Source organism: Tenrec ecaudatus, chromosome 2 (assembly GCF_050624435.1).
Source record: "Tenrec ecaudatus isolate mTenEca1 chromosome 2, mTenEca1.hap1, whole genome shotgun sequence".
Lineage (NCBI taxonomy): Eukaryota > Metazoa > Chordata > Mammalia > Afrosoricida > Tenrecidae > Tenrec > Tenrec ecaudatus.
In genome coordinates, this window is record NC_134531.1 from 40,457,278 (window position 1) to 40,478,214 (window position 20,937).

Sequence of the window (20,937 nt, forward strand, 5' to 3'; positions counted from 1 at the left end):
ATTTATTTCTAATTACAAATAAATGAAATTTTGTCTTAAAGCATGGTGTAGCATGGGTAACAGCCTTAATATAGCAACAGTAAACTACATTGCTCATTTTGCAGCTGTGTGCATAAAAAGCCAACATCAGTGCGAAGAGTGAGATAACTTCTTCCTCACCAGCTCTGAAATTCTTGGGGCAGTCTTTGCAAGAGCACAAGAAAGATCATCTTCCACAAAAAAAATCTACTTCTGTATTTAGACTTGATAATCAACAAGCTGGAAAACCCTGCTTCACAAAGATATGTTGTTGGAAATGGAAGAAGGGGCAACACAGTCTCAGACAGAACAGGATGTGACTACAAACACTTGATCCAGAATTCTGTTACTGGCATCGAAGAGAAATCAGTTCTTGCTGCATCGCTGTTAATAAGTTCAATGAACTCCTCGTGTGCTGTCTCAGGAACATCTTCAACTTTGACTGTGAATGGGCTTCTGGAAAGTGCAAATGGGGTGTCAGGTAGATTTGGAAAATACAATGAAATTTCACCTGCAAGCATGTGCAAATGTTCTTTCACAGAAATTATCATAGTATTTCTTTTGTCTGGTTCAATGTCATGTTCCTCAAAGAAAGCAGATAAGGTAGGCAATATGCAAATTTTATTTCATCCAATTTTTTTTTTGTTTTGCCAAAGCTGACATTTCATTTGGAATGATTGGATCTTTTCCGACAAATCGAGGCATGGTGCATTTGGTCCTTGCTGTGATAAATTTAACCCATTCAAGATGGCAAAGATGCCGGCCAAGTAAGCTATTTTCTGCAGTTCACTTTTATCACTGGAAAGTGCGTTGAACTGTGTTCTTGCTTTCTGATTAAAAAACGTTTTGAGTTCATCACAAAGCTTAAAAAACATTTGAAAACTTTTCCTCTTGACAACCATCTCACTTCAGCGTGAAATAGCAGAGCATTATTCGGTGCATCCAACTTGTTACACAGTTGCAAAAACAATGGACTGTTTAAAGTGCTCCCTTTACAAACTTGACAGAACTTATGATGCTTTTCATGACTTCTTGTAACTCTTGTGGCAGCAACTTTGTTGCTAATATTTGCTGATGAATCATAGAGTGGGTTACAATGACTTTTGGTGACTCATTCAGTGCCATACATTGAAATCCAGATCGGCATCCTAGCATAGCGGGAGCACCATCTGTGCAAACACCACATACCTTTTCCCAAGAGATCTGATGCTCTTTCAGAGATGAGTCAACTGTGTCAAACGCATCACATGCAGTAGTTGTCATTTCAAGAGGGTTCCAGAAAAGAAACTCATCTTTAAAGTAGCCATCATTAATATACCTCACATAAATCAGCAACAGTGAGCAGTTTGCAACGTCTGTAGATTCATCAAGCTGGATACTAAATATTGGAAGTGGAGCAGATTTAATTTCCTGGATTGACTGATCAAGAAGATCAGCAGACATGTCATCTATTCTTCTGAGAACAGTGTCATTCGATAAAGAACTTGCACTCAATTTCATAACAAATTCATCTCTGATCATAACTCGAACAATGTCTTAGGCCACTGGCAATAGTAAATCCTCAGCGATGGCATGAGGTTTCAAAGCTCTGGGGATCCTAAGCATCACCAAATATGAACTTTCACTGGCTGCTATGTTTTGTTTGTGGCATTTGCCACCAGTGTCAAGTCTGGCTTTCTTGAGTCCATCAGCTTTGTTTCTAAAATAGTTGGTATCCTTGCCAGCAAAGCTCGGATGCTTGCTATGAAAATGGAAGTTTAGTTTGTTCGGCTTCATAGAGTTTGCTGATAGAACTTCACAGCAAATAACACTTTGCAGTTTCTCAATTCTTGCTGTGATTGTTTAGGTAAAACCATACTGTAAAAATTCCTCACTATATTTTGTTTTCTTAAGGTTCTTCTCTACATGATCCATTGTCATGGGAGGGTTTGCTAATTAAAATAATACATAACAAGAGCTTTAATAACAAAAGATGACTCATGGCATAGTTCAATCAATACACTTCATTAAAGTTTCCTATGATTAACCATTCTGTGTTGTTTTTTTAACATACTTGTTACTATCACAAGGGGGCAGTATTCACATCAACCACAGCTGAATATGAAGAGACCGATCAGCATCCAGATTGTTCCCATGGTATAATATTTTTTGCAGTAGTTTATGATTTTACATTTACTCAGTAATTATAATTCATGAAGTGTTTTACCTCCAATACTGCTGCTTTCTACACAGTAGCTGCCCTCTACACATGTGACTGTCCACAGAAGTACATTAAGGTGCCAACCCTGTCTCATACACCTGTATTTGTATGGGGTGTATGTGATGCAGTTGGCGTCACGATGTCATCACACCAGGTGTGATGTGGGTGTATCTGCATGTGGGCAGACCCGCCTTGAGATGGAGAGAGGAGCAGTGTCTCCATTCCTAAAAGCATCGGAAATACGTGTTTTCCGACGGTCATAGGCGACCGCTGTGAAAGGGTTGTTCGACCCCCAAAGGGGTCGCTACCCACCAGTTGAGAACAGATGCCCTATACAGATGACAGTACAAGACCAGGGTAGACAGCAAACAAGGATCCGTTAACAATGACCACACAAAACTGACAGTGACTTTAATCTAAGAGAAGTAGAGACTATTAAAAATTTAGAATAAATTCACATTGGGTTCATCAGGAGATCAGATCACAAAATGTACATTCCAGCCTAAGTACAGTTGCAAAATGAGTTTACAGTGCTCACCATCTGATCTGAGGGTTGCTGACCTTCCTAGTGTCTGTGCATTGGGAATTCACCGGAGGTACACCTCACCCAAGGACACTGCAGACAGATTGTAGGCCACCACTATGGTTGACAGTTTTCTGCAATCTGGTTATTTAGGATTTGGACATTTATATCACTTCCTTTTCCAGGTTTGGATCGCATCAGCTAGTTTTGGATCACACAAGCTGGTGTGATTCTTCCATGTAGACTTAGCTGACTCGTCACTTGGATGGCTACTTATTTTGAGACAAGTCTGTAAGACACAGGTGCTCTTATTCATAATGGCGGTGTGCCCTCTGGTTCCTTTACCACACTTCCTGGTGGCCCCCATGTCTTCTTTGATCTCTCCATGAGGGCAACTACCAGGCAAGGCCATGTGGAAAGAATTAATTGTTCTTCTATTAGGGCTATGATCAAGGGAGAGCTCAAAATCCATTCTTATAACTTTTGTTTCTACAAGTCCCTGGTTCTATTTTAAGGGATATCATTGTCACATAGACTAAAACAATATGACTGTCAAGAAAATTGCTTTTAGCCCAAAGGGGGTGATTTTTGATACAATACAAAAAGACTTTGCATTTCCAAGTGAGCATCCAATCTATCACGAAGGCTCACTTACTTACTTCTGAAAGCCAGACTCCTGTAAGACGTTTCTTCTACACTCAGTGCTCTGCCTAAAGGTTGCCCTAGTATAGGTGCTTTCTGTTGCTGCAATAATACATAAAGCCAAGATGTTTAACTATCTGAGTGTGTTCCTGGTGATATTTAGGTAGGAGGTACTGTAATATAAAACTATTTTAGGAATTCACCTCTATGACCTTCCTCCCCCCCACCCCACCCCCGCCACAGTTTAAAGCCGTGGTTCTCAACCTTCCTGATGCCACAACCCTTTGATACAGTTCCTCATTTGGTGGTAACCCCCCCAACCATAAAATTATTTTTGTTGTTACTTCATAAAGTTTGCTACTGTTATGAATCGGGCGATCTTTGTGAAAGGGTTGAGACCCACAGGCTGAGAACCACTGGTTTAAAGTAAATAGACCTCCTGAGGGGTCGGTTGGGGGCAGCTTTCCTCATGGACCTGCTCTTTAGCCTTACTTCAAGAGCCCTGCCTGCAGTGGGAGTCCTCTCAAGGGACAGGAACATATGAACCCAGCCTGAAATACTCACGCCCAGTCTGCTTTACTTCTTCAACAAACATCTGATATTAGCTCATCTACTGGCAATCCACTTTATCATTCATTCCCAATCCTAAAGCCCCAGTCACTGGCTGACGTACCCAAAGTATTGACCCATCACTGTCCTACCCGCACATCCCTCCTGCCTGGACCCAGCACCTTCATTCTCTTCACCTCCAGCGACCTTCCAGCGCCTAGGCTTTTGGGTCAGCCACCTAAGCGGGCCTCAAAATGTTTATAAAAGCTGTGTATTACCTTTTACTTCTAGTTTTTCATGAACTCTTAACACACACACTGCTTTGTATAATGGGAAAGTTCCTTTTCAAACATTAAACTCAATTCATCCGATAATTCCACATAAGACCACTGATATCCAGAGAGGTTTACTAGAGTGGACAGATCTCTTTGTCAGGTTGTGCTCTTTTAGAAAAGAGTATGCATGCTTTCTTTTTTTTTAATTAATAAATCTTTTTGTTGTGACTCATACAACTCTTATCACAATCCATACATACATCAATTGAGCAAAGCACCCTTATACAATTGTTGCACTCATCATTCTCAAAATTCACCTTCCACTTGGGTTCCTGGAATCAACTCGGTTTCCCTTTTTTCCCCTTCCCCTCCCTCCCCGCTCCCCCCTTCCCCCTGGTCCCTTAATAGTTTATAAATAATTATTTTATCTTATCTTACACTGCCCGGCGTCTCTCCTCACCCACCTTCCCATTGCCCATCTCCCAGAGAGGAGATTACACATAGATCTCCAAGATCGATTCTCCCTTTCTACACCCCCTTCCCTCCCGGTGTCGCCACTCCTACTGCTGTTGTTGAGGGGTTCGTCCGTCCTAGATTCCCTGTGTTTCCAGATCCCTACTGCACCGCTGTACATCCTCTGGTATAACCAGGTCCACAAGGTAGAATTGGGGTCATGAGAATTGGGAGGGTTTTCCCACCTTCTCCCCCTTTCTCCCTCCTCAGTGCCAAAGCGCACACACACACACTCACTAGGCATGGAATGGCTCTCTGACTTCCCGACCATTTGGAAGTCCGAGATTTCTAAGGAATGATCAATGAAGTAGACTCTCTTTTGACAGATCCCCTCCAGCCAGGCAGTCTTTTGGTGGGGCTGGTTTCGGGTCAGCTTCTCCACAGGCAAGAGCAGTGCTCCTCAAAGGGGAACTCGGTGGCTGTCTGCTGAAAAGGAAAACTTCACATTGCAGGCTCCCGCAGAAATCAGAATTTCTTCACTGTGCCTCCGGGCCTTTGTAAGCTTCCACAAGCCTGGTCTAGTTTGCTCAGTGAGGGCCACCATTTAGTGTCCAGCTGGGTAGAGACAAAAAGTCAAGCCCTCCTTTCTGTGTTGGCTCTGCATGTGTTCCTGTGTTCTCTGACCTTCTATGGTCCTCTTCCCCACTCACCATTCCTCCTGCTTGCATGACGGGATAGAGGACAAACCTTTAACCTGGGCGCCTGAGACCTGAATTGCAATTCCATCTCTGCTGCTAGGTAATGATGCAATCTTGGGAATGTCTTAGAATTGCTCTGGGCCACAGTTTCCTTACTAAATGGAAAATGATCAAACAAGTATAAACCCAGTAGAATCTCGTCACGTAACCTCTACACTCCATTCCTGTTATATTGTCCTCTGACTTCATGCTCCCAGATAAGCATCCTGCCTAGGTTTGTTTACTGAGCAACGACATCCACTGCTGTTGGTAGGTGCTTTTGAGTTGGTTCTGCCTCATAGCAAACCTGTGGACAACACAACAAAACACTGTTCACCTCTCTGCCTTCCTCACAATTCTTAGTATGTTTGAAGCCATTGTGTCAATCCTTCTTGCCGATGGCAGACTTCCTTTTTTTCCTTGACCTTCTACTTGACCAAGAATGCTGTCCTTCTCCAGAGACTGGTCTCTCCTGACTTTACATCATTGTCACTATGCTCCTCCAGGGACATTACTTTCCCAAACACGAAGACCTGGCTCTGCCTCTCAATCTGACAAAAATGCCTTGCACCTAACAAGTGTAAATATTTCTATCATGCACAGCCCTGGTAGTGCTGGGAATTAAGCATCGGCTGCTAACTCCAAAGTGGGTGGTTCAAATCCATCAGTCATTCTGAGGATGAGAGAAAGATGGCATTGTCTGCTCCACAAGGACTTGCCGTCTCTGAAGCCCTCCCCTCTATAGGATTTCTATGAAACAGGTTCAGTAGGACAGCAGCAGTGAACATGGGATTTGGAATCAAACAAAATCATGTAATAATCTTAACTCTGCAAAATTATTATAGAATTTGGAGTAAAGGACTAGACATTTCTCCAGTTCCAATCTCATGCTTGCCTGTGGATTTAGCAAGCCTGTTTGTAAGGCTCTGGTGAGAATTCCTCTGGTGAGTTTTTACTGTCGTTTAACTACTCGCTTCCCCACCAAAGTTAAAGCTCCATCTATGTTCATATGTATTTTCTCTGTTCCTATCTTTATAAGCCTATATGATACTTGGAAGGTGCAATAGCATCTAACGGATTTTTATATGCCTTATAACAACTGACATAGAATCTTAGTCATAGGAGATGTTGAAAAATAAGTACTAACTCCTCCCCCAAGCAAGAATACTTTGTTCTAATAACTCATCATTCTGTGATGCTCACCTTCCCAACAAGGTCCCTGAAAACAAAGTGGGTGCATAAACAAATGTGGTGAAGAAAGCAGATGGTGCCTGGCTATCAAAAGATATAGCATCTTGGGTCCTAAAGGCTTGAAGATAAACAAGCAGCCATCTAGCTCAGTAGCAACAAAGCCCATATGGAAGAAGCATACTAGCCTGTGTGATCATGAGGTGTTGATAGGATCAGGTATGAGACATCAAAGACCCAGAACAAAAACAAAACATATTGATGTGAATAAGGGGGAGGACAGAGTGGAGACCCACAGCTCATCTGTAGACAATTGGACATCCCCTTACAGAAGGGACACAAGGAGGAGATGAGCCAGACAGGGTGCAGTTTAGCACCGATGGAACATACAACTTTTCTCTAGCTCTTTAATGCTTCCCCATCCGTCCCCCCTCACCCCACTATCATGACCCTAATTTTGCCTTACAAATCAGGCTAGACCAGAGCATGTACACTGGCACAGGTAAGAGCTTGCAACAGAGGGAATACAGGACATATAAAGCCTGTGTTGGTCCAATAATGAGAGTAGCGATACCAGGAGGGGAAGGGGAAGGTGGTGGTGGGTGGGGGACGGGGCACAGATCATAATGATCAACATATAACCACCACATCCACTCCCCAAGGGGGACGAACACACAAAAGTGGGTAAGGGAGACAGCAGTCAGTGTAAGATATGAAAATAATAATAATTTATAAATTATCAAGGGTTCATGAGGGAGGAGGAGAAAATGAGCTGATACTAAGGGCTCAAGTAGAAAGCAAATGTATTGAAAATGATGATGGCAACAAATGTACAAATGTGTTTGACACAATGGATGTATGGAGGGATGGATTGTGATAAGAGTTTTAAGAGCAAAAAATGATTAGGGCAAAGACTGTACAAATGTGCTTTATACAATTGATGTATGTATATGTATGAACTGTGAAAAGAATTGTATCAGCCCCAATAAATTGTTAAAATAAAAAAATTTTTAAAAAAAAGAGTTTTAAGAGCCCCCAATAAAATGATTTTTAAAAAATAAAAAGAAGTACTAAATTGAACTGTCTAGTCCATGTCATGTCTAGGTAGTGATTTTGTTATGTCTACGTATTGATATGAAATGAGGTGAGAAAAACCCAGTCACTTCTTTGTGTTCTTACAGATATCATAGGGAGAGTGTTGCAACAGTTTTATGATACGACGCCTGAGGTCATGCACACTCCTGTATCCAGCACAGGTGGGCATCTTTCTTAGTTACCTTGTACTGCTATGGCATCAATAGCCCTAGGGAATGGCTTTAGCTGGAAGGAGTTTGCTCTCTCCTAAGTAGAAGGCTACAGGTCCAAATTCCGTGTGTCAGTTCTAGGGAAAGGCTTTCCCTCTCTGCTGGCTTGGGGGTGAGGCCCTTGACACCTTTCCACATCTATCAGCCTGCTGTTCCTTAGAGATGCCCAGATGTCTGGGCATCGATTTTCTCCCGGATCTATGAGGTTCTTAGTGCTAAGACTCGGGCTTCAAAGGACAAACTCTACTCTTATCTTTTCTTTCCTAATGGTACCCGATTCCCTTTCTCCACAGAGATCCCTCTCTTTCTGCTTGCTTCTCTATCCTTTCATCTCTTGGAAGATGAAATATGATGGAGGCCACAACTTGGGAAAGAGGACTGTGACCTGGTTGTGTCCCACCCCAATTCCCTTACAACTGAGGGACTAATCACGTCGCATTACACCCTGAGCGGTAATTACGTCACTATATCATTCTCAACCCAAAAAATCAAGATTGGCCAAGTTGACACATATTTTTATCATAATTTGATCCATGAGAACATTCGAACATGTTTGATTTCTGAATGAATGAACAGGTAGAGAAGCCAGGTTTAAAATCCTAATTCTACGTTTCCTAAACTGAGTGCTCTTGGTAAGTTAACTCTTGTCAGGCTCAGGTTTTCATCTTTAAGGTGGGATGCCAATAGTAAGTTCTTTGGGGAGGTTTGTGAATATGAATGTTAATAAACAATGCAAATAATATAACATATTATCTAACCGAGAGCACACTTAAAAATCAAAACTCTTTTTTCTTATCATGTACATTGTTCACTGATATAGACATTGTCTAACTTAGTACAGCATCAATTTACATGCAAAGAGTCATTAAAGACTGACAGGTGGTCTATTTTTTTAACTAGAAATATATATCCTCTAATAAACATTTACAAATTATGGAAAGATTTGACTCCATTGCTCACCTTCTTTTTAAGAATGTGTGAATTCCGTGGGGGAGAGGTGCAAAAGCTGGTGTTTGAAAAGAAATTAAAAATAGATCTTAAAGAAATGGAAATCTGTGTCTTTTGGCATTGCTAAAATGTAGAAAACACTCATTCATTGTATGAAGCCCACGGCCAGATTAAAACCATACCTGAATTCAAGCAGGATTTAGTTGCACCGAAAGCCATCTACACCTCCATTGTTTCCCAAATGGATGTACTCACATTGTATTAAACTCCAATTTTTAAAAATTGCCTTTGAGTATATAATATGATGCATTATAACCCCATGTGTGTTATGCTTCGTATGATTTTGAATGGCTATGCTCTTTTGACATATATTATCAGACCTTTCTGGCAAGGTGAGTGGCTTAAACCAACAACATTTGGGGTAGTAGGTGAGACGCTTAACCTTTTCCTCCAACAGGGAACACCAACTACAATAGTTCATTGTCATTTTTAGGTGCCACTCCTCAAAAGCCAAACTTGAAATGAACTCTTGCCATTCTTCCTTTTAAGGAGCATTCTAGCCTTACTCATTCCAGAACAGATTTGCTTGTTCTTCTGGAAGTCCACGAACCCCAGCGTAAGAACAGACTAGATAGAAGGAATGCACTATCTAGTTAGGAGGCATTGGCCACTGAAAACCTTATGAAGAGCAGCACAATATTGCCTAGCATACTGCCTGAATAAGAAGCCCTCCGGGTAGAAGGCAAGGCAAATGTACACTATTTGGGATGAGCTGTCTCCTCAAAGTAGAATCAGCTTCTTGGTGTGGACTGAATAGAATTTTTGGAATCTTCTAATGAGAATGACTCAAAATGAGAAGAAACAGCTGCATCCCCCCATTAATAACCAGACTGTGGAAAGTAGGTCATGTGAAGCTAGCAGGACTGAAAACTGAAATAAAACATAAAATGCATCAACATCAACATCCTAAGCATTAGTGAATTGAAATGGACTAGAATAGACCATTTTTGAGTCCGATAATCATATGGTTTACTATGATAGGAATGGAAAAATCAAGAGTAATGTTATCACATTCATTGTCAAGAAGATATCAAGATTTGTGTTGATTACGAAGCTGTCCATGAGAGAATGAAATATGCATGTTTATAAGGAAGTACAGTTAATATATGTTTACTAGGAAGTACAGGTAATAAATACAAGGAAGTACAGTGAGACTTCATTAGTCCAACGGCTCTAAACTTGAACTTTCCACTACTCAATATGAAAAAAAAAAACATCTGCTTGATAATTGTTTGATAGCTGAACTGAAAATCCCACTGGGAAAGCCTAAATGGGCTGAGAGTGAGTCACGTGTCTCCTCTCCATGTGGACACAAAGATGTGACTCTTCAGTTGAAGTGTCAGTCTCACTCAGACAGCACAGTGCTTATGTTAGCGTGTTAAAACATTCATCATTTCTATTTGAATAAAATATCATAACCATGCCTCCAAAAAAGTGATAGTTCAGCAGTAAAGCTAAGAGAAAAAATGAGAGAACCACAATACGGTTGAAGAAAGAAAACATTGCAAAATTTGAATCAGATCACTGTGTGTGTGATTTGGCAGCCGAACCACATGGCTAAATTGACATTATCAACTTTTTTTTAAATGTGATTAAAGCAACTAAATGGAACAAAAGGGGTTAAGTCTTAACCACAAAACAACCCAGACCACTGAAGAGGTTGAAAAATTAGTTAATTTGGATAAATCAGAAACAATTTCTCATATGTGAATCCCGGTTAAGGTTAAAGAAAGTTAACCTTTCCTGATTTTCAATTCCATTAAAATCTTAGTATGAGTTTGACTCTATCCAAGCTTTCCAGTGTTCCTATTCTTCTCAGACACTTTCTTCATCTATGAAACATGTGCTATCATCAGTCTTCTGAATTATGTTTGTGGTGATTCCCTTGCCTGTTCGATTTCAGCCCTTTCCTTTAGGTCTGGCTTGTTTGTGCCTGTTTCGCTTTGTGCGTGTGGAAAATACATTCTGCTTCTCCCTGTCGTTTTGCTGTAGCTGTGAGAGGTGGCCGGGAAGTTGCGCTGAGGAGGGGAGTTAACTGTGCTGTGATGTAGCAGAGGAGCAACAGCCACCGAGCCAGGCCAAAGCAAAGGGGGAGTGCAGGGGAGAGGGGACAGAGGAAAATAATGGACGAGACCTTAGTAGAGGAAAAGAGGGAAAAAAGGAACATTTAGGGTTAATTAAAGAATTGGAGAAAAAAGTTTTTCTCATTCTGAAATGACAAAAGAAACAGTGATACTGCTCGAAAAAGAATTATAACAGTAGTACAAGCTTTTGTTGTGAAGAAAGGGAATGAGAAGAACAAAAGAGAGAAAAATAGGTTCTGAAGAGCTGCTGGTGTTTGATTGGGTGCCTAAGCTCTCCCCTGGAGTGTTGTAGCTGATGTGGGCAAGAGAAATGTGCGTTTCCAGGAAGGGGAGGGGCGGTGGGGTGGGCTGGGATGTAGCTGGATTGAGGACCTGGCCTGGAAGCACAGGGATGAAGACCAATTAGGTAGTTGCAATCAGTGCCTATGGAAGGGCGACTCCACCTGGCTGGGTGCTCGGACTCAACAGAAGTCAGGAAGTGAGATGGTTGTTGGGGGGTTGGGGAGGGGGGACAGGACCAGGAGACATTTTCCAGGGTGGTCTGGGGATGAGTGTCAGCCATTGTACTTTCAATTCCTTCATTTGCTCGAAAGACTGTACATAAAGAAGACCACACATGAATTCATGCATTCGAACCATGGTCTTGCCGAAGATTATTGAAAATACCACGAACTGCCAAAAAAGCAAACAAATCTGTCTTGGGGGAAGTGCGGTCAGAACACGCTCTCAAATCCAGGATGTAAGACTTTATCTCATGTACTTGGGACATGTTATCATAAGAAACCGACCTTGGGAAAGGCCATCATGCTTCATAATGTAGAATGTCTGCTAAGAAGAAGAAGATGCTGGATAAGATGGGTTAACCATTGTCACAAAAACTTACTCAGACGTGATAAATGTTGGCATGGTGCAGGATTGCACAGGGTTCCATTGTACATAGGATTGCTCTAAGTCAGAACCGACTTGTTTGGACCTAAAAACACCTACCCAGAAGATGAAATATTTAGGCATTAACCTAACTGGGAACACAAATAAGTTAGACAAAAAACAAAACAAACTATAAAAGCACTACTAAAAAAACTTGCATAAAAGGAAGAATGGATCAAAGAAACCTGAAAATTGGGAAAATGTCAATACAAATGAAAACAAAAATCCTCACTAATAGGCTAATAAGAAACTTCATAATAAAAGAAGAAATGGTTGAACTTGTCAAAGATTTTATTTTACTTGCATCCACAATTAATGCATATAAAGCAGCAGCCAGAAATTCAAATGCCATATTACATTAAGAGAATCTACTGCAAAGAAGCCTTATAGTGCTAAAAAGCAAAGGTATCTACATGGATTAAACCTCAGGGAAATCCATGCTAATGACGGGCTAGCGGTATAAGTTGCCTTGCTATCAAACACTGTAAACTCCATTAGGGTCGGTGTAATTGTATTAATGGCTTATTGGGGGCACGGTCGGGGAAGTGGGAAGGAAATGAGGACCTAATAATGAGTTCAAGAAGGAAGAAATGTTCTAGAACTGACTGTAAATAATTATACTACTTGTTTTAATATGACTTAGCTATTGAAGTGTATAATATGTGAATTGTATGTCAATAAAACTATTATTTTGAATCAAGGGTGTTGTTTTGAAGACTAAAGGTGTGTCTAATTCAATACATGGTATTTTCAATCGCTCATATGAATACAAAAGGTGGATAAAAATGATTAATGCAGACTAAAAAATAATTGATGCATTTGAATTATAGTCCTATAAAGAAGATTGAATATACCACGGACATAAGAAGAATAAACAAATCTGTGTTGGAAGAATTAGAGCCAGACGGCTGGTTAGAAGAGAAGAAAGTGAGAATTTGTCTCAGGCACTTTGTTCGTGTTATGAGGAAGGCCCAGTCTCGGGAAAAAAAGACATTATGTTCAGTAAAGTAGAAGGTCGGTGACAAAGCTGAAACTCCCCTACTGGCTGGTCCAACCCAGTATCTATAAGAACGGGCTCAGACATGGCAGCAATTGTGAAGATTGGGCAATATTTGTTCTGTTGTGCACAGGTGTGGGAGTTACACAATTTCATGTCAACTCGATAAATAGAATGATGGGATGGAGTCTAGTCTATCAGTCAGGTCAGAGCATGAAGATGTCTCCTGTGGGTGTGGCCTAATCATGAGGATTCTGGGAACTCCTTTTCTTTCTCCCTGGAGGCAGGACACACCCACACACTCTTTCTCTCTGCTTCACATTCTTGTTGACAAGGCACATGGAGCCCCGCTGATGGCAGCCAGAGCTCTGGAGATGCTTCTACCACCAGTGGATCCAGAGGCCTGTGATCTTCCTGCATTTGGCATCATTGAATATGCTGTATGAGTCTAAAGAAGAATTTATGGACTAGTATCAAATATATGGGCTAATATCAGACTTATGAACTTGATCTGGATTGGGCTGGGATGTTTATTGATGCATAATTACTTCTTGATATAAAGTTCTCTCTTACATATATATATGAGTGTCTCTGACTTTGTTTCTCTAGGCAACCTGGACTAACATAACAGGGTTGCTATGAGTTGGAACCAACTCAATGATATTTAACAACAATACACAAATAAATCTATAGATGTAATATTATCTTGATCTAGGTTTTCAATATTCTTTAAAAAGATAGAAAAATGAATCAACTTTATGTGGAGAGAAGGAGATGTTAGAGAGATGCAAATCAAAACAACAAAGAAAGACCATTTCTGCCCCAGCACATGCTTTCTGAGTGGGCTGTACAATGGCATAACCACCGTGGAAATCCATATGATACCTCTTTAAAAAGTTAGAAATAGAGATACCACATGACCCCGCGATGCCATTACTAAGTATGAAGAACTTCAAAAAGTTTGTGGAAAAGTTCCATCATTTTTCCATTCTATGTTTCCAGGAACTAGTATATGTACTAAAGGGATCTATAAGAGCCATTCCATGAGTAGATATACATCCATGTTTATTGAAGCAGTAAAGATATGGAGACAACCTAAATATTAATCAATGAGAGTATGGATAAAACAACTATGGTAAAAACACATAATAACAAAACAATAGATATTAACAATTCCAATGAATATGTGAAATAACTCATAACCTGAAGGATTTTATACTGAAAGAAATAACTCAATTACAAAAGGACAACTATTGTTTGAAACAACTATACTTTAAAGACCAAGAAAAGGTTTATACTCAGAAAGAAACAGTATTTGGTGGTTATCAAGGTCAAAGGAGGGAAAATCACTGACTTAGATAAGCATTAATTTGGATGAAGGGGGAGGTCAACCCAGCAGGACCAAGGCAAAGGAAGGCACTGGGAGTATTCTTTTACATAACAGTAAAAAGTAACCATTAGAGAAGCAGAGCAGTTTCACAAAATTCATGGAAAATGAGATTAAAATTTCCATGAAATTGTTGAAGTCCTTTAGTACTATTACCTACACAATCCTGCAATATCCGTGATAACAAGCCATGATTCTAAGTGGATAGATATGTAAGGTGAACAGGTGTGGGATGGCACGCGGAAGTACATCCAAGAGCATATGTAAGTTTGTCAGAGGACAAGTCTACATATGCTTTTATAAGAAATTTCTTCATATGTATTTATATGTTGTACAAATAGGTCAATGTATACAGTAGAGCATGAGGGGACAATGTTATGAAAACATTTTAGCCATAATAAAAATCTGGAGGGACTATAGCCCTGATCTTGGGAGTTTAGGCTTACAGTCTTGTGGGATAGCTAGGTCAATTGGCCTAACATAGTCGAAAAAGATGGGGTCCTATATTCCACTTGGTCAGTAGTGACTGAGGTCTTAAAAACTTGCAAGCAACAATATAAGGTACAACTATTAGTCTTTTATGGTCTAAAGAAAAGATAAATTATGAAAATGAAAGTCTCAAGGAAACATTTAGTGCCAAGCACTGGAAAACCATATAAACCGCAGCCTCCATTAGCCTAAGGCCAGAATAATCAAATAGCACCCAGCTACCACTATAGACCATCCAATAAGAAGCACAATAGAGGTCCTGGACAGGCTTTAGGAGAAAACTGTAGAGGAAAATTCAATACCATAAAAAGACCATATCTAATGGTCTGATAAAGACAACACAGAACCTCTAAGACTACAGTCTTTAAACATTCTTCAAGCCTGGACCTCTTGGGATCACCTTTCCGCTAAACAAGTCTACAAAGTGAACAAATGTTCCTGAGCACAATCAACCACCTGTGACCAAAGGACAGTATTTGTCCAAAAAACAAAGTTGAGAAGACAAGGAGGGCCTTCTGAACAAGAAACATCGATGGAAATGGGGACCCAGAGGGAAAGTGGGAAGAGTGCTGCTATATCACAGGAATTCCAAATGAAATCATGATACAAAATGAGCACAACTGTTGAGTGGGTAATTAATTTGCACTGCAAACTTTTACCACAATAAAATACTCTGGGGGAAAAATGCTCTGGAAAAAGAAGCTCTAAATTAGAGCAGATGTCAAAGGGCAGTTTTTCAAAATTAATTATATGGACTGTTACACAGAGAAAAAAATTAAATGCCTGAAAGACATTGTATTAGTTAAATCTAACATGATTTCTCATTGCACTATATGCTACTGCCTTTAATATGCTAATATGCATTATGAACCCTTTGGGAGATTTGTGTAGACTACACAATTCAACACTTTTCTTATTGACCTTGTCCCCTCAAATGCCACTTTAATAATCCTGTACTAGAGCACAAAGTTATCCATTGCAGTCATGACTTCGTCAGAGCTGGTCCCAACACAGGGAAGCACCAGGCATGATTGCTGGCCTATATATAAAGCAGGAATTTCATCTGGACAAAGGTTTTCCTAAAATTTATCAGAGCAATAAATCTAGAAAAAGAAAACCCTTTCATGGTCAATATGGGAAAACTAACAAATGAAACTTCTTCCATTGAAGGTTTAGAATGAATGGAGGTGAGGAAGAGGCAGAACAGGGATAGAGGGAGGGGTGGGGAAGAGAGTGGGAAGGATTGCTAAGGACAAAAAACAAACCCCATTATATGTCACCAGAAGAAGAAGTCTCAGGCAAGAAGATTTCAAAATACAGATAAGCCTAAAATTCTATTTTAAATGCTCTGCCCTACTGCAACTATGAGACCTTTCTGGACTCCTCGGTTCTTTAGTAAAGTATAAAAACCATTGCAGAAATTAAACAAAGAGGCAGTGCTATGTCTCAATCGACACATGGAGAGACAGGTAAGGCTGTGTGGGCCAATCTCCCTACATAATGATTGGGATAATTTAGCAGCAGCAGGAGTGCAAACCATAAGGATGTAAGCAATGTAGATCTTTTCAGAGGCCTCCAAGCAAACAAACAAAAAGGAAACTCAAAGTCACTGCCTTTGAGTCACTTCTGACTCAGAGTAACCTTATAGGGCAGGGTAAAATGCCCCTGTTGTTTTAGGAGACTATAACTCTTTATGGGAGTAGAAAGTCCATTTCTTACCCAAGGAATGGCTGGTGGTTTCGAACTGCTGACCTTTTGATTAGCAACCCAACTCATAATCACCACACCACCAACGCTTCTTCAGAAGTCATAGGAAGGGCCCTATTCTTGCATGGCATATTCAAAATATTTAAATCTTAAGTAATTTGGAGATTGCAGCTAAAACCTAAAAACAGAAGTTAGTTATGATTCATTCTGTACGAATCTTCCCACTCTAGTGGCTTGTAGCTTTGGAGTCTGCCAAGCTAGACACAAAAGAGAAAAGGTATGCTATGAAAACAGAGATGGACATCACCTTAAGATGCATGAGTATGAATTTCTAGCTTCGTCCCTTCCTAGCCCGATGAATTGGGCCAAATTCCTTGAAGAGGTTTCCTGACGCCTTAAGAGCACTTACCTTTCTGTGATCGTTTCTCGGAGGCCACTGGCGACTCCTTTCACCACAGTGCTCGCTTTGGGCGTCAGCACGACCTGGGATATGAAAAAGGAACCCTTCTTTCTTCTCTCGGTGATGGAGGACTGCAGGAACTGGATCAGTTTTTCTGGATCGGTCGTGTTGGCCCAGGGTGCTGGCATCATCTGCCCCGGCCAGAGGAAGGGTACTTCCAGAGCCACCGGGCTGTGGTAGAAGACCAGCACTTGGTACTCCTTTTCCCACAGGTACTGTAGACTTACTTCCTGGGCAAAAATCGCTGGGCACATTTTGTTTCCATAGATGTCTTTCAGCATCTGGACCAGTTTCTCGTGATGATATTTCTGCATCCCGTAGAAGTGGTTGAAATCCAAGAATACTACTTCCTTACGGTGGTCGGTGAGGAATGAATTGATCTCCTCAAGGCCTTCGTTGACTTTGGCACTGAATAAGCCATGAGCAAAGTACAGTTCGTTGTCAGGGTCTCGGGGCTTGGTGGAAATTCGGAGATCAAAATACCGAATGCCAGCTCCCAGCTGACCAGTGAAGTTCATTGTCTGAGTGGCTAACCATTTTCGCATCAGCTTTTTGGCCACAGTTCCAAACACAGAGACAAAATTCTGGACAGTTTCTGGCTGCTCAGGCCCTACCGGCGAGGCTTCATCAATGTAGAAGCTGAAGGAATCATGAGATCCTAGAAGAATAAGATAGAAAATAGTTATGTCTCAGCCCTAAGAGCACAGTTCTTCTGTCCTCCTCGGTTTCTCTTTTTTTCTCATACCGAGAGCCCATACCACAACTTCATAGACACCAAAGAAATGCTAAGCACCATTTACCTAGCAAATCCTCACGTGATCGGAGATTCCTTTTGATAGCCTGATATGGTACAAGTGGCTCCAGAAAGTTCCATTTACCTTTTAATTCTATTTTTCCATTAACTTTTTGAAGGCCCCATAAACAGGGACTTCTTGGTAGTGGGAATGTGTAATGTACTCAGTTGTCAACCACAGGGTTAGAGGTTCTAATCTAAACAGAGCTGCCTTGGAAAAAAGGGTCTGCCACTTTGTTTCTGAATAATCAGCTACAAAACCCAGTGGGGATGGTGCTACCCTGTAATACAGAACGCTTCGAGCTGGAATTGATTCAACAGAACACAACATGGGCGCACGGTGATTCAGAATAATAAAATGGGATATTCGAAACTAGAGTAAAGGTAAATGCATTAAAAGATTCAGTCCTAAGGAAAATATATTTGTAATTATAAATGTTTATATATTTAAAATAAGTATATAAAACAAAACATTCAAATATCCATCATTACCTATGGAGATAATATAATAACAATAAGCAAACAAAAAGTAATAAGTGCTTGTAAGGATGTGGAGCAATCGGAACTTTCGCGTATTGCTGATGAGACTGAAAAGTGGCTCAGCCACTGTGTAAAAGTCTTATGGTCCCCCACAAAGGTAGACATTAAAATACTGTGCGAGACAGCAAGTCCACTCAGAGGGATACATCTGAAAGAATTAAAAACAGAAAGATAGATACTTGCCCACTGATGTTCACTGCAGCATTATTGACAATAGACAAAGAGTGGAAATAGTTTCATTTCCATTAACAGATGGATATATAAACAAAATTATATATATGAATATCACTCAGCCATAGGGGAAATTAACTCCCAACATTTGTTACAGCACGAGCAAACATGGCAAACATTATGAACACCCAAGTAAATCAGTCACAAAGGGAAAGAAAACAGCGATGGTCTACTAATATGGAATATTTAGAATAGGCAAGTATGTGGAAAGCAACGTTTATAGTGCTTCCAAGTTGGGCAGTGACACAGCATTTAGGTGATGTTGAATTGTTTTTGCTGAGAATGAGAGAAAACTTTACTAACAGGACATGGTGATGTTTGATCAACATGATAGACATACTCAATGTTACTGAACTCTATATGCAAAGATCATGTAACTGACATATCTCATTGCATATGTGTCTTCCAAATTTAGTTCTCATTGAAGCAAAACCTAGGGAGCACATGTCTCTTCGGACACACATGGGACAACCATGAGTTGGAATCCACTTGAAAGCCACTGGTTTATAATACGCAGAGGACTCAACAGTCCAAAACTTATTGGACAATGATAGGAAAATACCTTCTGATCAACATTTTGAAACTCAAACTATAATCTTTTATTTATCTTAAACAACAACTTAATGCACGCATACAGTTATCTATATCCATCTATCTATCCAACAAGTGACTACCATACAGTGTGATTTCTTGAGATTCACTAGTTCTGAAATATTTTGTTTTAAATCTTGCCCTTTCCTTTTATTCTGGTTGACTTTAAACATAGAAAGTTTGCCTCATCTGCATAAAGAAGCAAGCAGAAAATCAGTATACAAAATGTATCTTCACACACTTTGAAAAGTACAAATAGATCAAGTAATCAACGGGAGGATAAATGAAGCAATAAAAAAAATCCATTGTCATTGAGTCAATTCCAACTCAAAGCAACCCTAAAGGATAGAGAAGAACTGCCCAAGTGGGTTTCCGAGGCTGTAAGTTCTCAGAGGAGCAGAAGGTCTCATCTGTCTTCCACAGAGCAGCCTTTGGCCTTGAACTGATGACCCTGTGGCTTAGTAGAACAATGAATAACCCACTATGCCACCGGGCTCCTTAAATAAGGCAATGAAAGAGTGCAATGCTGATAAATCAGTATCAGTCCTGCTTTGGATTGGGCAATTGGAAATTACATTTAGGTCAAGTCATTTTTAGATATTAAAAATGAATATGTCTTACAAGTTAACACAGCTGATACATTTGAAAATTATTTAGACTACTTCTAAACAGATATATTCTCTCAAAAATTAAAAGTTTCTTTGAAGTTTTTTGTTTTCTTTTAATGTAGAAGATTTTCTTTCTAGGAAGAACCAGGATCATGTATTTTTGGTAATTACAAATATCAGAGATATAGCAATAGATGTGTATAAGATATGCATACAAGTATAGAGTGCCATTTCAAAAAATATGTGGACCCCAAGTTAAAAGTTATTTCAGGGGTACATCTTATTTTTAAAGCTTCCTTTAGTTCTTGAGTATGACATGCTGAATAGCTAAATTTAATTTTTAATGTGTCCCTACATTGTAAAGGACAAATGTGCTTCAACTTCTGATTTTCAAAGTGCTCAGTTGTTAATTACTGTGGAGGCAACACATACCGAGACAAGAAAATGTGAGACAAGCAACTTCCTGCACACCATTTCATCTTCCATCCCCTGTCCCAGGACGATCATTTCCATCTGTTATGCTCTTGCTGTCCCTAAGTCTGCTGCTCCAGGTTGATCCAGGTACCCCAAGAGCGCCTTTGTCCAGTGCTTTCACTGCTGTTGCTAACTGCCACCATGGTGGCTCCTGAATCATGCCCACGCCAAACACGACGGGACAAGATTCTCCCTGCTCCTGCACCGTTCCCGGGACTGGTGAAGGAACAAACGCCCCTTAAATCAGAGGGTTTCCATTGTCTGATTGCAGAAGTAGATCACCAGACCTCCCTCCCTAGCCTGCCTTAATCTGAAAGCTCCCATGAAATGGGTTCAGCATCAAAGCAACATGCCAACTTCTGACAGAGGAGGGGTTGCTCATTGGCTGCGGATCTGACGCAGAATTCCCAGGTGAAAATCCATCCACGGAACCACTGATCCCCCCCCCCCCCATTCTTTCACTAATTCCATACACTTCAACACACACACACCTCTAAATCTCTCCATTCATCTCCTCAGGGCCTTTCTCTGATGAGCTATTTGAAGCAGGGGTTTCCAGTGACAGAAACATGTCTACGGATGTGTCCCATCAACATCTGTCTAAACCTCCATTTGCATCTATGCATACACCTGCCTTTCTCCATCTCGCTTCAACCTGCCATGGGAAACACACGAGGGGAGATTTCAGATACCACGGTAAATCATCAGAGAAAGCATTTTGGAGACTATTTTGATATCTGCAAATCATCATC

At 40.5% G+C, this 20,937-nt stretch overlaps 1 protein-coding gene across 1 annotated transcript in view; it reads right to left on the reverse strand.

Annotated features, from left to right (window-relative positions):
* PLCXD3 (phosphatidylinositol specific phospholipase C X domain containing 3) overlaps positions 1-20,937 on the reverse strand; it is a 235,152-nt gene that overhangs the window by 81,705 nt on the left and 132,510 nt on the right. The window contains exon 2 of the mRNA XM_075543014.1: positions 16,898-17,606. Coding sequence (XP_075399129.1) covers positions 16,898-17,606 — 709 coding nt within the window. The remainder of the gene's footprint in view (positions 1-16,897; positions 17,607-20,937) is intronic.